The 16,112-nt window shown below is 36.9% G+C and overlaps 1 protein-coding gene across 3 annotated transcripts in view; it reads right to left on the reverse strand.

Moving 5' to 3' along the window:
* Mcad (Medium-chain acyl-CoA dehydrogenase) overlaps positions 1 to 16,112 on the reverse strand; it is a 61,052-nt gene that overhangs the window by 36,573 nt on the left and 8,367 nt on the right. For all 3 annotated transcript variants that reach the window (XM_081764118.1, XM_081764117.1, XM_081764116.1), the window contains exons 2-3: positions 9,348 to 9,447; positions 5,567 to 5,734 (exon numbers count right to left, since the gene is read on the reverse strand). In XM_081764118.1, coding sequence (XP_081620244.1) covers positions 5,567 to 5,734; positions 9,348 to 9,447 — 268 coding nt within the window. The remainder of the gene's footprint in view (positions 1 to 5,566; positions 5,735 to 9,347; positions 9,448 to 16,112) is intronic.

The raw sequence follows: 16,112 nt of genomic DNA on the forward strand, positions 1-16,112 counted from the left end.
CACCAAAGGCAAGAGCGATAGCATCTTGGAGAGTAGACTTAGTAAACTAAACACACAGATACTACGATGCATGTGGTCATAAGTAGTTTTCATTTGTATTTAATATAGCATTTTTGAACAAGTTGATATTAGGTGTAGTAATCCTTAATTCAAATAGGTTATCAACTATCACGATTCTGACAATATCCAAAATTGCTGTGGTATTGGGATTCGATCCTCAGATCATCACTAACACGGGCCTATGTTATTACACCCGGACGACCAGCAGAGGAAAACAACAGTCTGTATACAGATATCAGAGCATCACAGGAAGACACAAATCCATGTATGTCTTGTGTACTAATAGACTGCAATGAACAGCAGGAATACTTCAATTCCATTTTCTTCCACTACCGGTTTTGCCAGCATTTCTTAAACAACGACTTTTCTATCGGTCTAAACTCGCTTAGCTCAGCATCTGATTTCGACAGCTACAATCAAGAACAAGGTGGTGGCCAGACCATATCTACGAACCGTTTGACCGCCATATAAAAACTTTGGACAATAAGGTCAAAATTATCTCAGTTTATGGCCGCTGGCTTTTCATTCACAAGATCTTAAAAGCTAGATCACAAGCATATGTTTGCTTGAAGACCAAAAGCATGAAGGTCATGGACTTTGGTCAAAGCCAGATAGAACTCCAATATTAATCACACAAGACTACTGAGACTTACAAATCTCAATGTCAGGTGTCAGAGCATTCCTTAACCCACTAAGTCTCTAATAACCTCACTTTTTTTTTTATTTTTTTTTTATCTACTTTCATATTCAATTTTAGTTTCTGCAACACTTCTATCAAAGCGTTTGGTTTTATTTAAATAATTTGCCATGCAACATAACCACATTCAAGTAAAGTCTTCAGTTATTGCAGTTAACGATTACTTGTCAAGCTGTCACATCACCAAATAAGATACTCTTCGAGTATACCGTATCTTCGAAAATGAAATGAAATCTTTAAGTTTTACGTCCCACGATTATGCCGGTTAGGCTAAAGGAGACGGTGATGATGAGATATGAATGAAATGGTGGAATGAAGAAAGTGGGAAGAAACGGGAGTACCCCGAGAAAACCCACGGGCACAGTGTTTGTCCACCACAAAGTCAACACGGCACGAACTGGGATCGAACCAGGGACCGCAAGCACCGGAGGTGAACGCTCTGCCACTGAGCCACCGCGCCCCCATCGTATCTTAGATTCGATACCAGTATCTATTATTGGAATATGGTATCAAATACTGATTTTTAATACTGGAAGAAAATTACCTTACAGAATCGAATAATGAACTCTGGACCATTTATCTTGAAATGCCTTTTAAATATAAACTTAAAAATGCTGAAGGGCCAAATTGTTTGATATAGCGGAATTATCAGATTAACAATGTTGCCAACCCCAACCCAACACTATACTGTTTTCAAATAACACTATGTCAGACTATTACATATATCAAATCTACATTTTAAACGAAAACTTAAAATTCTACACTTATTATTCAGTGTTTCAAACTAAAGATAATACGGTATCACAAACATTCAAATGTCGGAGGCCTGTACAACAATAACAAAGGAAATGAGACAAACGGAGCAATGCACACCCAAAGTACGAATACTATGATAATGATATGAAACATTTAGAATAGAAATATAGTTGTAAGGGACTGAAAATTGGACTATTTGCAAAAGGCTCTATTTCGAATAGTTTTCAAGAGAGGCAAATCATAATGCAGTTTACAGCAATTTGATATGCCAAACCGTTTCGGAGATTACTGTATTGCTTAAAATGACGTACTTGAGGGAAATCGTTCAAATAATCGTTGCTTTCCTTTGCTTCAATAACATTACAATATAGTTTTTAGTAATTGTAATTACAAGTTATCGCATTCACATAATTTATACATGTAAACATATACATATTTTGAAATATGCGTAATCTGCTTTAGTGCAATTAAAAAAAAAAAAAAAAATACAACTTTATGTTGAGTTGGCAACTGTGTTAATATGATAGTATTGCCGAGTACGTGAAACAATGCCCCTCTTGTCGATATTTGTGAAACGTCACCTAAATAATGCATTATAAATATGTAGCTAAAACAATTGTGCCTAAAATGAGCAAATCTTAAAACACCATTTATTTAAAGATTTCACAGGCTCAATAGCCATATACCAAAAGTAATAAAAAATCCACTAGGGAATGTAATTTGATGTTACAGAATTTTTCAATAAAATGTGAACATTTTGACTTTTGAAATAGGTACGGCGGACTAAAAGATTAAGGTGCAGAGATGTGAATCAAATCGGGGAGTGCTTTTAAAGTGTTTGGCGTAGAAGTTCCCAAATGTCTGGCACTTTACCTTGCTTTACAGGTGAAGACCCACTATCTCACTGGTCGACGAGCTCATGTGAACCGTCGAAATCTGGTTCTTGAATTCTCCTGTTCTCCTCAGTCGGTAGTTTTGTCTCCGAGAACTTTTCTCGGTTCCGCCTTCGGTTTCTTCCAACTCCAAATACGGAAACTCATGACACAGCTCCCACAATTATGACCAAGATAGATGCTATCTCGGGTGTTGTGCATGAAGATTATGGACCTCAGTTACACGCGTCTTCTTTAAACCTCACTACACGACATCGAACACAGCAGACTTATGATGTTGCAGAAAAGCGAAATAAAAGCTCCTGACGATAGGACAAAGTTACGGAAGACCAGAATGTTCGGGTGTTTACATTCCTCATTACAAAGCAACCAGGACGTTTATACTCATACACCGCCAATCCACTATATTTCTCGGAAATAAAATAAGGCAGAGAAGTGTAATGACAGGAAAGAATGAGGAATAGCTGTAAAAGGTAAAGTTTGCGGAAATCGCTTAAGAAGGAAGTCTGCATAATGACATGTGTTTATTGTGCAGAGGAAATTAGAAAAAAAAAAGGAAAAAAAACTTAGAAGAGCGCTCACAGAGCTTCAGACTACATCAATACTGTGTTAAAAAAATAAATAAACAAATCAACGATGATGCCTTGAGCTGACATTAACGCGGATCGAACCTGTGAACCCTTCAAACACAATCTTCAACACTTGCATCGTACAAAATTTCAGAGTTATATAATTCATCAGTTTAAAAGTTGCAAGAATGTATGAAGAGAAATGATCCATCCTGTATATGAGAAACATCCACATGCGCACCATGTTGAAATGCATTCCTAACTCCTGCGATGGATCAGTCATTTGCGGGCGAAATGATGGTGGTGGAGTTAGATCACAGTGCCGAGATTTGGCAACACGGCAAGTCTTGAATTACTGAGACTACAGTCCAACACAAGTTTTTCAACCGCATCCATTAAAGGCCTATGGAAAAGAACCCCTATCCAATTTGACGCAGACAACCATGGTCCACTCAACAACCTATACCAAGTCACGATCTTCTACAAGAACACTCAAAACCCCTACTGCAACATACACAAACCCGGCAATCCAGAAAAGATCTAGTGTTTCCAATATTGATAGCCCTATCGAACGTGTAAGGAGTGCTAATTGGGTCTTTACCACTACTAGGACCTGACCTTGGACTTAAAACTGTACCAAACCGGTCACCAATCAACTTACGGGCCCCGAAAACTATGAATTCGACACTAATATCGGTCATTTTCAATTATTTTCACATGTCACCCCGTCAGAAGTGCTAATGGGGGCTCAATTTGAATTTAAACGACATCGGAAGTGTCACTTTCCATCTCAACGACCCCGAAAACTATGGAATTCAATATTAATATCTGTCGTTTTAGATCATTTTTATGTCTCCTCTTCCATTCACTCTAAGCGTACAAGAAGAGTCTTACCTTCACTGGGAGGCCGAATTAGAACTTAAGGGCATTAAAATTGTCACCAATCAGCTCATGGACCCCGAAAACTATGGATTTGACATTAATATAAGTCCATTTTAACAAAAGTTCTTATAGCGTACTCTTTTAGCATGTGTATGTGTGTGTGTTTTCACTAATATTTGTGAAAGAAATTATTTCTTTTTCCTATTCCAGCTTCGGGATTCCTCCGTTCCAAATATAAGTGTACACAACAGTATAAATTATGGCAACTTAAATTAATAATTCCTGGGATATTTAAATTATTCCACTTTTATTAGTCACCGATACTCAAGTAATAGAAATAATCTACCTAGGCACTCCCGGTCACTCACTTTTGGCGAGTGTTGATCTATACGGTATGTGGCAAAAACAGCACTGAAATTCGTGTACGGATGGCTCCCGGTGCAATGTAGTAGGATCTGTGAGCGACACATGTGTGCTTAGTTACATGTGAACTAGCATACAGTTGACGCGAAGATTAATGTTCCTCAGAACAGAAAAGGTGTGTATTGTCGAGAACTATTTCCGTTCATACGGTGTGGGACAGCGTCTCACTGCAGGAGATGAGCGCGCAGGTCTACTGTATTGCTCTAGAGCGTAATTATGGTATACAAAGATGATCTCATCAGCAACACATGGTCCAGTGATGAAAGCCATGTGTACCTTGATAGCTACATTAATTGACAGTTGATTACTGACCCATTCTTGCATGATTTCCGCGGTTTTTACCACACCAAAAATCTGTTGTTTCAACACAATGGATGCAGCAAGATGGGGCTACTGCCCACACTGCAAGTGAGTCACTTGCCCTTCTGCCTACAAGAGTCTAGACATCACTTGATTTTCCGTGGAACGGATTTTCCATATCCTTCCCACTTCCCTGACCTCACGGCTCCAGATGCTTACATATAGGGTATGCTGAAGGGAATATTTTCCGAACAGATAACCCCGTACCACTATACCGGAGTTAACAGAGAAGATTGGGTCATTTGTTTTGTCGTTCCAGCAAACCGTGCTTATGAACACATTCATCGATCTACAGAACCGCTATGAAGAATGTGTACGACATAATGGTCAACATTTTGAACACATGATGTACGTGCGCGATAGCTCTTAAACGTAATGTGTTAACACGTTTAACTTGTGTTGGGTAACATTTAGTTGACACCCATTTAACAATATTTCTTATGTTTCATTATGTTGAACAAATAAGTAAATAAATAAATAAATGTCAACCATGTGATTTCAGCTGTTTATTTTCCCGCATATTGTATGTAATTAATTGTGAAATTTCAGCAAGACGCAACTGCAGAAATGTCAATATACCGTAAATGTTCATCCTGGCTTTTTACATAGATAGGACAATAAATGATAAACATGTAAACTGTGCATCGTACTTTTCTCATGAAGCCAAGTTCATTATCAGTTTGAAAAATGAGTTAGTTTACTTTATCTCTTAAGGAAGATTCTACTTGAAGTTTGAAGCCCTAGCAAATGGATTGTTTAGTAAGTCATCGAAAAAAATGCCAACACTGAAACAGTTTGATCGAAATAAAATTACTTCGTGATACAAGGTGAGACTGTTCGTATTTCAGATGGGAATTTATAAAAACACGTTTCTGCTGCCGATCACACTATTTACGGACAACAGAAAACGCTTGAAGATCACTTACCACAGTGTTCTGGAATATGTAGATTCATAATACCCAAAGACCACGCCTTCTTCACAATATCCCATGGGTACTCCATTGTGCGATCATAATGTGCAGCTTTGGGAATGATTTCTTCCCTTGTGAATTTTCTTGCGACTTCTTGCATTTCCTTTTGGGTATCACTTAACTCTGAAAAGAAAGAGTACGTCAGAAATTTATTTGAACTAAGACAACTACGCAAAATCTCTATATAGTTTCTAATGCAGTGCGAAATCAATTAGCTTACTTTTTAATTTTTCCCCTCATTAAAATTCCTTTTCAGCATTAACGGTATATCAGACGTGGACCCAGTTTAATGTGGTATTAGAACCATCGTAATGTATTCGAATCTCAAGCCTTCCTCACAGGAAATCAAACCCGGAAGCCAATCAACTGCACTCGATACTAGTCCCAGATGTGACTAGGTCGCATCCTTCATGACCACGGTGTTTCATAAAGACGTAAACAAATCAAAAAGATTAAGTTATGCAATCCTCCTCATCATTCGTTCTGTTTTGATTGCTTAAATTGAAACGTATAGGAAAGAAAATATCACTTTGAACACAGAATCAGCAGAAAAGTACTTAAAACAAACAAACAAAAATAAATAAATAAATAAATAAAAAATTAAATAAAAAAAATAAAATAAAATAAAAATAAAATAAAATAAAATAAAACCTTCCATGCTCACATTTCGAGAAACAATTATCCACGTGCTTCAAATATTAGGTTTGAAGAATAATGTAAATTTACTTATTTATACATATTTAAGGGCATTACAGGCATCTATGGCCTTAAGCGCGTCATGTATGACGTCCCTGGGTGAACACACTATCCGGAGAAGTGAAGGAAGAAAGCAGCCTTGGACCTGCATGTTCGGTAGCATTCCGGCATTTCCCTTGCGTGAAGGAAAAAAAAAAAAAATGGCTGGCCTGAAAAAGCTGCGACACCTTTTTGATCAAGTATCCCACCAGGAATCGAACCCGAAACTACTCACACTAAAGGCGAAGAGTTTTGTTTAAAATATTGAAGAAATGAACTGCCATTCTGAAGAGGATGCACGCATAATACGAAATGAAATTTCTCGTTTGATGCCCTACGATTATGCACCGAGGCTAAGGGAGACGGTGGTGATAATGAAATAAATAGTGGAATAAAGAAAGTGGGAAAACCCCGAAAAAACACACATGGTGTTCGACTACCACGAAAGCCCACTTGGCGCAAGCTGAAATCGATCCGGGGGCTCCTCTCATCATATGATCACTAATACTGACTGAGTCACCGTGATCAATAAACCTACTACGGTAGTACAAAAGAGTCGTTAACGGCAAAAGAATCGATAGATGTAAATGGGTTCTACTAGGTTCCGAAATCGAAACCTAGTAGAAATGAAAATCGGTTCCGGTTTCAGAACCTGAACCGATATTCTCAGCAAAATTTCCAACCTTCTTTCTCAGTGATGTCAATAAGGGCATAAAGAGAAAATGAAATCTTTCAGTTTTACGTCCCAGGGTCATGCTGGATAGGGTAAAGGCGACGGGTGATGATGAAAATGAAATGAAATCTGAGTTTTACGTCCTACGAATATGCCGGTTAGGGTAAAGGAGACGGTGGTGATGAGTAATGAATGAAATGGTGGAATGAAGAAAGTGGGAGGAAACGGGAGAACCCCGAGAAAACCCACGCACACGGTGTTTGTCCACCACAAAGTTCACTTGGCGGGGGCTGGGATCGAAGCAGGGATCCCAAGCACCAGAGGTGAACCCTCTACCACTGAGCCACCGCGGCCCCACGGGTGATGATGAGAAAGGAATGCAATGGTGGAATGAATGAAGAGGAGAACCCAGAGAAAATACATAGCCACGGTGTTTGTCCACCACAAAGTTCACTTGGCGCGAGTTGGGATCGAACCAGTGACCCCACGCACCAGAGGTGAACGCTGTACCACTGAGCCACCGCACTGCCAAGGACGAAGAATATACACCAAGGCGTAGTTTGGTGAGTACAAACTCCTTCTTACTCACCTCGCGCGTTCGTTTACTAAAAATGTGTGCTACCTTCTATGAAAGGAACCAAAATTGTAAAAATAAACAACATAGCAAAGGCTTCTAAGATATCTGTAAGAAGTGTTCCGCTCCCAAGGACATGGCCAGCTTATTTTCAAGAAGAGGGAAAGCAAATTAGCTACACACAGCCAGATTTCTGAATTTATAGCAAGGTTGCAGAGAATAAGCGTACGTGATTGTCCAATAACTTTATTGTTCGTTTTATTGAGTCTTATGCTCCAAGGTTTTGCGTTATATTGATTAAAAAACTCGGTTAGGAGAGAAACATTGTACAACATTCTTACAGAATTTAGAATACTGAAAAAGCTAATTAGATTAATTAAGATATGTTTAAATGAATCCTAAAGTTAAGTCCGGGTAGGAAAATTCTTGTCCATGGGCTTTCACGCCAAGAATGGCCTGAAACAAGGAGATGCGTTGTCGCCATTGTTATTTAACTTTGTCCTGGAATACGCTATAAGGAAAATCAAGATAGCAACCAGGGCCTAGAGCTGAATGGTATTCACCAGCTTATGGCGAATGCTATGTAAATTTAGTAGGGGATGATAGAACAACAATAGAAAGAAATGCGGAGGCATTATTAAATGCTAGCAGGTTTAGAAGTAATTGCAGAGAAAACTAAATACATGGAAGCTCGACGGGATCTTAATACGGTAAATTATGGACGTGTTAAGATATCAAATAATACTTTCGATACAGTGGATACTTTCAAATATCTAGGATCAATATTAACAGACGTAAAACACGTTCATGAAGAAATTAAATGCCCACTAAAAACAGGGAATTCGTGTTATAATTCCTTCGTGAAATTTACAGCTCAAAATATATAAAACGATAATCGTGCCTGTTGTTCTGTATGGTTATGAAACATGGTCGCTTCCTCTGAGGGAAGAACGTAGACTGAAATTATTTTAGAATAAGATCTTGAGATGAATATTCGGACCCAAGACGAACGGGAATGAGGAATGACATAAACTTCATAACGAGGAACTGCATAGTTTATACCATTTAACAAACATTGTTGGGGTCATCAAATCTAGGAGGCTCAGGTGGGCAGGTCATGTAGCCAGAATGGAAGAAAGAACGCTTTCAAAGTTTTAACTGGAAAACCAATCGAAAACGATCGTTAGGAAAACCTACACGCAGATGGGAGGACAATGTTAAGATGGATCTCGCAGAAATAGGAATAAAAAAATGTAGAAACTGGTTCCAGTTGGCCAGTCAATGGAGGGCTTTTGTGAACGCGGCATTGATCCTCCGGGTTCTATAGACCACAGTTAGTAAAGGAACATTTAAAACTATAGTATGTTAATGAATGCTTCCTTACAAACTTCGATTTTCATAGAAATACAAACTCACTCTTGAAGCTCCACAAATATATAATCTTATTGATTGGAGATTAGCATAGTTTTTCAGCACAAAGTGGAATCCAAACCACTCTACCAATTTCAACGCTATCCAACCGGAAATCGAACCCGTGACCTAGTGCATCAACAGCAATGTTTAACAAATTTCTCCAACAGAAAGAAGAAATTGCGCATTAAGGTAATATTTTACACGTTTTTCTTTACTCATTTTAATCTATACCTAAATTGTAAATAATTCTGTGGAACAAAATCTGCTTGTCATGATTTTCTTAGTAATTTCACTTCCTTTAAACTTTAACTCAGTTACTCATTCATTCATCAACAACTTACCGAAGTTATATCCACCGGATGGTCTATCGGAGGCTTCGGCAACAGCACTTGCAGTGTTAGCCAAAGCACGAATGCTTGGTCGCAAACCATTCTTCACAAACTGAAAAATAAATTTTAGAATGAGAAACGATATTAAGTCCTATAAAATAACAATATTACATCTGAAAAATTTATCTAGCAAACCAGGGAAAAAAAAAAAAAAAAAAAACGACCGTAATAAGCAACTAATTATATTTTGATTTCTTACATACACGCTGAAGATTCCTTTGTCTGGAAGTGGTATTAGAACAAAGGAGTATTAGATTATGGCCATCCATTGATTTCGCGGACCTCCAAACAAATTCGGCGAGAATTTCGTAACTTACATAAAAAACACACATCATAATTGTATGAAGAAAACTACACATAGAAGAAGAAGAACAGAGAGAGAGAGAAGATAAGGAGTAAAGAGAATTTATAGAAGGAAGAAAAAAGAGGTCTTATGATGTTGAGAAGTAGGAAAGACATAGTAGTAGAACAGGCGGACAAAGGTGGAGCAGTGGTAGTTATGGAGAAAGAATGGTACAAGAAGAAACTAAGATTTATGTAACGATACATATGAGATTATAGGGGATAAGGATATGAAGGAAGAGGATCTATTGAAAAAAAGTAATGAAAGAAGGAAGAGGTTTCTCAAAATTACACAAGAAAGAGGTGAAGCTTAGACCAGTACTAGACTGTACAGGCAACTACTGGGAGCCACTAGAGAAGGAGTTGAAGGAGATTTGTGAAAGCATAAGCGAAGGACAAGAATCGTGCAGAGTGAAGAACACAGAAGAAGCCAAGGAAGTGTTAAGAAGAGTGGATCTTAGTGGAGGCAGAAAACTTATGTTTAGTCTTGATGTTAAGGTTATGTTCCCGAGCCTTAGTAGAGAAACAATAATAAGTGTCATAGAGGAAGAAATGGGAAGTAAAAGTATAAAAGGATGGACAAAAGAGAAGGTAGTTAAGGCTTTGAAGGTAATATGGGAAAACAGTTATTGTATAATAGGGAAGAAAGTGGTAAAAGTAAGAAAAGGAATCAGTATAGGTTCGAGGCTGAGCCCAGTACTGGCATAAAATAATTATGAACAAATGGGAGAAAAAGGTGAAAGAAGAAGGGGTAAGAACTTGATCATGTTTTGTAGGTATGTGGATGACTGTTTAGGCTTGTGGAAAGGGACTAGGAGACAATTAATGAACTTCAAAGATAATGTGGAAGATAAAGAAAAAGGTATAAGCTTGGACATGGAGTTGGAAGAAAATGGAAGAATAAACTTTTTAGACATGACCATAATAAAACAAGGAGAAGGGCTGGTTACGAGGTGGTACCAGAAAGAGTGCTCAGTGGGGGTATACTGCCATGAGAGGAGCGACGTGGATAGGAGTACAAAGAGAAATTTCATAACAAACATGATAAGAAGAATAGAAATGCTGGAGGATGAAGAGGAAGGAGAGCATACAGAAATTCTACAGACAGAGAAGAACGGTTACAGCAAGGAGGAGTTAGAGAAGGAAGAAGAACGCAGGAAGAGAGGGAGAAAGAAGAATGAAGAAGATGAGAGTGGAAAATGGCATGGTATAGAAAGTACGGGAGAAGAAACGGAGAAACTGAATAATTTATTGAAGAATGGAGGGGTCAGAATTTATAGAAAGAGTGGAGAAAATTTATTAAGATCAATAAAGAAGAAGAATAGAGAAGGAACTAAAAAGATTAACGAAGATGAAGATGGAATCATCTACACGGTATGGTGTAAGGACTGAGATATGTCATATATAGGAGAGACAGGAAAGAGCGAAAGAAAGATTAAAACAACATGAAGATGATGTTAGGAGGAATAAAGATACCAATGCCATATATAAACATGTTAAGGAGACGAATCACGGAATTAATTGGTATAAGATGGAAGTATTGGAGATGGAGTAAAGAATGATAATAAGGAAGTGGAAAGATGCAGATTGGATAAAAAAGGTAGGAAGAGAAACTGATGAACTGGACAGGAGGCTTACTTATTATTGAATTATGGCAAGGAAGTTTGGATAGCATAAACAAGAAGAAAATAAAAAAAAAGGCCCTTATAAGAAACAAAAATGGCGGAACGTGATAGTTGGAAAGTGAACAAGAAAACTTACGGGATAGGCTGAAGGCTTCAGCAAATAGGAGGAAAAAAAAGTACAACAATAACTATATATATGTCTGTTAAAAAAGTTTAAATGTTTTGATAACAATGATTATATATATATATGACTGTTAAAGAATTTAAACTTTATCATAAATATGACTATATATATATATATATATATATATATATATATATATATATATATATATATATATCTGTATTTTCATTTATATTCGATATTGTCTGAAAGAATATTTACCTGTTCATAAAAATATTTGGCTACATCCTAAAGAGCGACTCCCGAAAGACTGTATTTTACTATTCACAGATGGCTCAAAAAAAAAAAAAAAAAAGTAGGTGTGGCAGTTATAATTCCCCAACTTGAATTAAAACGTCAATACAAATTGCCGAAACGTATCTCCATCTTTGAAGCGGAAGCTTTTGGAATAAGACAAGCTATGATTTTAATTAAACATCTAAGGATAAAGATAGCATGCATATGTACTGATGCCTTAAATGTAATAACTGCAATTAACAATCCCAAATGGATAACCACAACGACATGGAATATAATGTTAATTAAATCCTGTTACGATACTCTACGACGCCAAAATTATCAAATTACATTATTTTACACTAAAGCACATGTTGGCATAAAATATAATGAATATGTGGATGACTTATCTCGGAAAGCAGTTACGTCAGGAATAACAACTAAAATAAAAATACCACATCATAACTTTAAATACTTAAGCAAGGAATATCATCACCAACAAATTTTGGCATGGAGAAAGAAGAGTGAATCAGGCCCAGGACAGAATTATTGGAAAATAACAGAATGACACACGCGCCCAATCTCAACAATCATAGATTCTTGGACAAGATCAAAAACTATATTACTACTTAGGTTACTTTTACATACTACTTTAACTCCTAGAAAATTGTGTCAGACTAAACGTACAGATTCAGATACTTGCTGGTGTGGTAAATCAATTGGAACAATTAATCATTTGATATTTCAATGTGAATTATTCAACAAAAATCGAGACAAGTTTATGGAACAAATTGTTAAATATTTTCATACAATACCAGTCAAGATTAATTTTCTTTCAACAACCATAAATCAAGAGTTTTTACATATCTTTTTACAATTTCTACAACAAAACAATTTAAACATATAAAAGAAAAAAAAAGTTTAATAATATATTTTTCAAACAGCTTGATGGCAGATTACAAAGTATGCTGGACTTCAAAATTTCTTTTAATAATAATAATAATAATAATAATAATAATAATAATAAATTACCCTACATAATCTTTACGTTTGATCTTGTGTTTGTTACTTTCAATTTCAGTTACAAGAAGAATCCAGTGTTCGACCACAAAGTTTTCAACTCAAGACTTTATATCAGGAATCATTAATAACAATAGCAGGACATAGGCAAACTGGGATGAGATAAGATCTGTGCCTTATACCTAAACTCCTCGAAAGAGGATAAGACAAGATATTGTCTGAAGAAGGATATGTTAGATATTCGAAACAGTTATTATAATTTAAAATAAAGTGTATTTTAAGCTTTGGTCAGTGTTTCTTTTGTTAGAAGAAAACTTGAAAAAAGATAATTATTTTACGTCCCCCGCGACATTTGTCAAGGTTGCTGTCCTTCCTCCTTTATAGGAGGCTTACTACTATTGGTACCAACAACTATCATCGCTTACGTAAACGAATTGACGTACAAGGTGGCCTATAATTGTGTGTATGTTGTTTGACTGACTGTAGTATTTGTAATTCTGGACAAAAATTTCGATATGGCAACACTGTGTAACTTGAGAGTGGGGATAACAGAATCATTAGTGTATGCCCGACAGGATGGCGGAACGGACGAAACATTCCAGAACCGCAGTATCGGTCGATGAGGGGTCTGTGACGTTTCCAGCTCGATCTCATGATCTTATACCAGGGTTGGCAAAAAGCATGGTTTTTATTGAAAAAACCAAAAAACCACGTATTTTTGGTTTATACTTTTTTTTTTTTTTTTTTTTTTGTGGTTTAAATACTTTGCTCTATGTATTTATATCACATACGGCCAGAAATAAGCTTGTTTCGCCTTGGCGTTAGTATGCAACAACCGGGTTATGCTGGAAGGGGTCACATAAGCTTAAAGCGGAATCCAAATCGCTTCTCGACTTACATGCAAGAAAAATTGTCCTCCATTTGAACTCGAAACCGGGACTAATTGGCCACAAATGCGATACGTCTGCCGACTCACTCACGAAGGACTCCTGATAAAAATACGTTGACTGATCTTTACATATTTGTTAATATAATCGTAAAGAGCCATTAGGACAGAAGGACAAAAAGATAAACAATTGCACAAGTGGAACCATTATACAGAATTATATATGGACAATTTCAAAGTACTACAGAGTACAGAAGAACTAATTTAGTCCAAGTCAGTTCACTACGACTTTCATTAGTCCAAGTTAAAGAAATATAACGACTTACTTTGCATATCAGTAAGAAAAGTGAATAAAGATACGAATTATTTGAATCCACTTTGGCTCTGACCCATTTATACATATATAGTTACCAAAGATGCTTGTTATTTCAATAATTGCCTCTCGTGGGGTTTGTATGACCCCCTCCCCCAAAAAATACGGCATTTCGATGTATTTTATCAATAGTAAACATTATTAAAACGAAACAATGTTTAGAATTTTCCTTTGGTTGCATAACAATAATAACAAACTATAAAAAAAATCACCAAAGAAACACCCATAAAGTTACATAAAAAAGTTGCTTTTGTAATATAATCTCTGAGTAAACAATGGAGAATTTAGGTCTGAATATAGTACGAATAATATATGGGAGTGAAACGTGATAACCCACAAATGTGTGTTCATCAAGATCTCACGAATAGTTACACTGTTACGAACATTTTTCGTTTTTTGGTTTAAATCAGCCAACCCTGTTTTATACCACAAACTAACTAACTAACTAACTAACTCTATGGCCTATGGAACCCGGAGGTTCAGTGCCGCGTTCACAAAAGCTCTCCACTGACTTCTATCCTTAGCTAATTGGATCCAGTTTCTACTTTGTATTCCTATCTCTGCGAGATCCATCTTAATATTATCCTCCCATCTGCGCCTAGGTCTTCCTAATGGTCGTTTTCCTATGGGTCTACCAGTCAAGACTTTGAAAGCGTTTCTACTTTCTTCCATTCTAGCTACATGACCTGCCCACCTAAGCCTCCTAGACTTGACGACCCTAACAATGTTGGGTAAACCGTATAGACTATGTAGTTCCTCGTTATGAAGCTTCCGCCATTCCCCATTCTCGTTCCTCTTGGGTCCGAATATTCTTCTCAGGATCCTGTTCTCAAATACTTTCAGTCTATGTTCTTCCCTCAGAGTAAGCGACCATGTTTCGCAACCATACAGAACAACAGGCATGATTATCGTTTTATATATTTTAAGCTTCAAATTCCTCGACAGAATTCGCGACGACAAGAGATTTTGAACCGAATAGTAACACGAATTCCCTGCTTTTAGTCGACATTTAATTTCTTCGTGAATATGATTTTCGTCTGTTAATATTGATCCTAAATATTTGAAAGTATCAACTTTATCAAAAGTATTATTTAATATTTTAACGCCTCCACAATTTGCCGTATTACGGTCCCGACGCACTTCCATGTATTTAGTTTTCTCAGCATTTACTTCTAAACCCATGTCCCTGCAAGCGTTTAATAAGATCTCTGCATTTATTTCTACTGTTCTCCTATCATCCCCTATTAAATTTACATCATCAGCATATGCCATAACCTGGTGAATGCCGTTCAACTCTAGGCCCTGGTTGCTATCTTTGATTTTCCTTATGGCGTATTCCAGCACAAAGTTAAATAATAATGGCGACAACGCATCTCCTTGTTTCAGGCCATTTTCGACGTGGAAGCTCGTGGACAAAAATTTTCCTACCCGGACTTTACTTTGGGATTCACTTAAACATATCTTAATTAATCTAATTAGCTTTCTCGGTATTCCAAGCTCTGTAAGAACGTTGTATAATGTTTCTCTCCTAACCGAATCGTAAGCCTTTCTGAAATCAATAAATAGTTGATGTACCGGGGTATTGTATTCCCACTTCTTTTCGAGTATTTGGCGAATGGTAAATATTTGGTCGATAGTTGATCGATTTCGTCTAAATCCGCACTGATAATCTCCAATAATTTCATCTGCTTATGGGGTCAATCTTGCTAACAGAATATTTGAAAGGATTTTATAGGATGTTGACAGAAGAGAAATGCCTCGATAATTATTACAGTCAGTTTTGTCGCCTTTCTTGTGAATTGGAACAATGATTGACTCTTTCCACTCTTGTGGCAATTCTTCCTTGTTCCAGATAAGGAGAATGAGTTTGTGTATCTTGTTCCACAATTTTTCGCCTCCAGCTAAAATTAACTCAGCCGGAATTTCATCAACACCCGGAGATTTGTGTTTCTTTAATTTCTTTATAGCGGCTTCCACTTCTATTCGATTGGGTTCTGGAATATACGGTTCTGCGGTGTGTATCTCCTTTTCTCCACGCACATTAGTTTTCGGCTGCGTGTTCAGCAAATCG

This window comes from Thermobia domestica, chromosome 7 (assembly GCF_964235325.1).
Source record: "Thermobia domestica chromosome 7, izTheDome1.hap1.1, whole genome shotgun sequence".
NCBI classification, from domain to species: Eukaryota; Metazoa; Arthropoda; class Insecta; order Zygentoma; family Lepismatidae; genus Thermobia; species Thermobia domestica.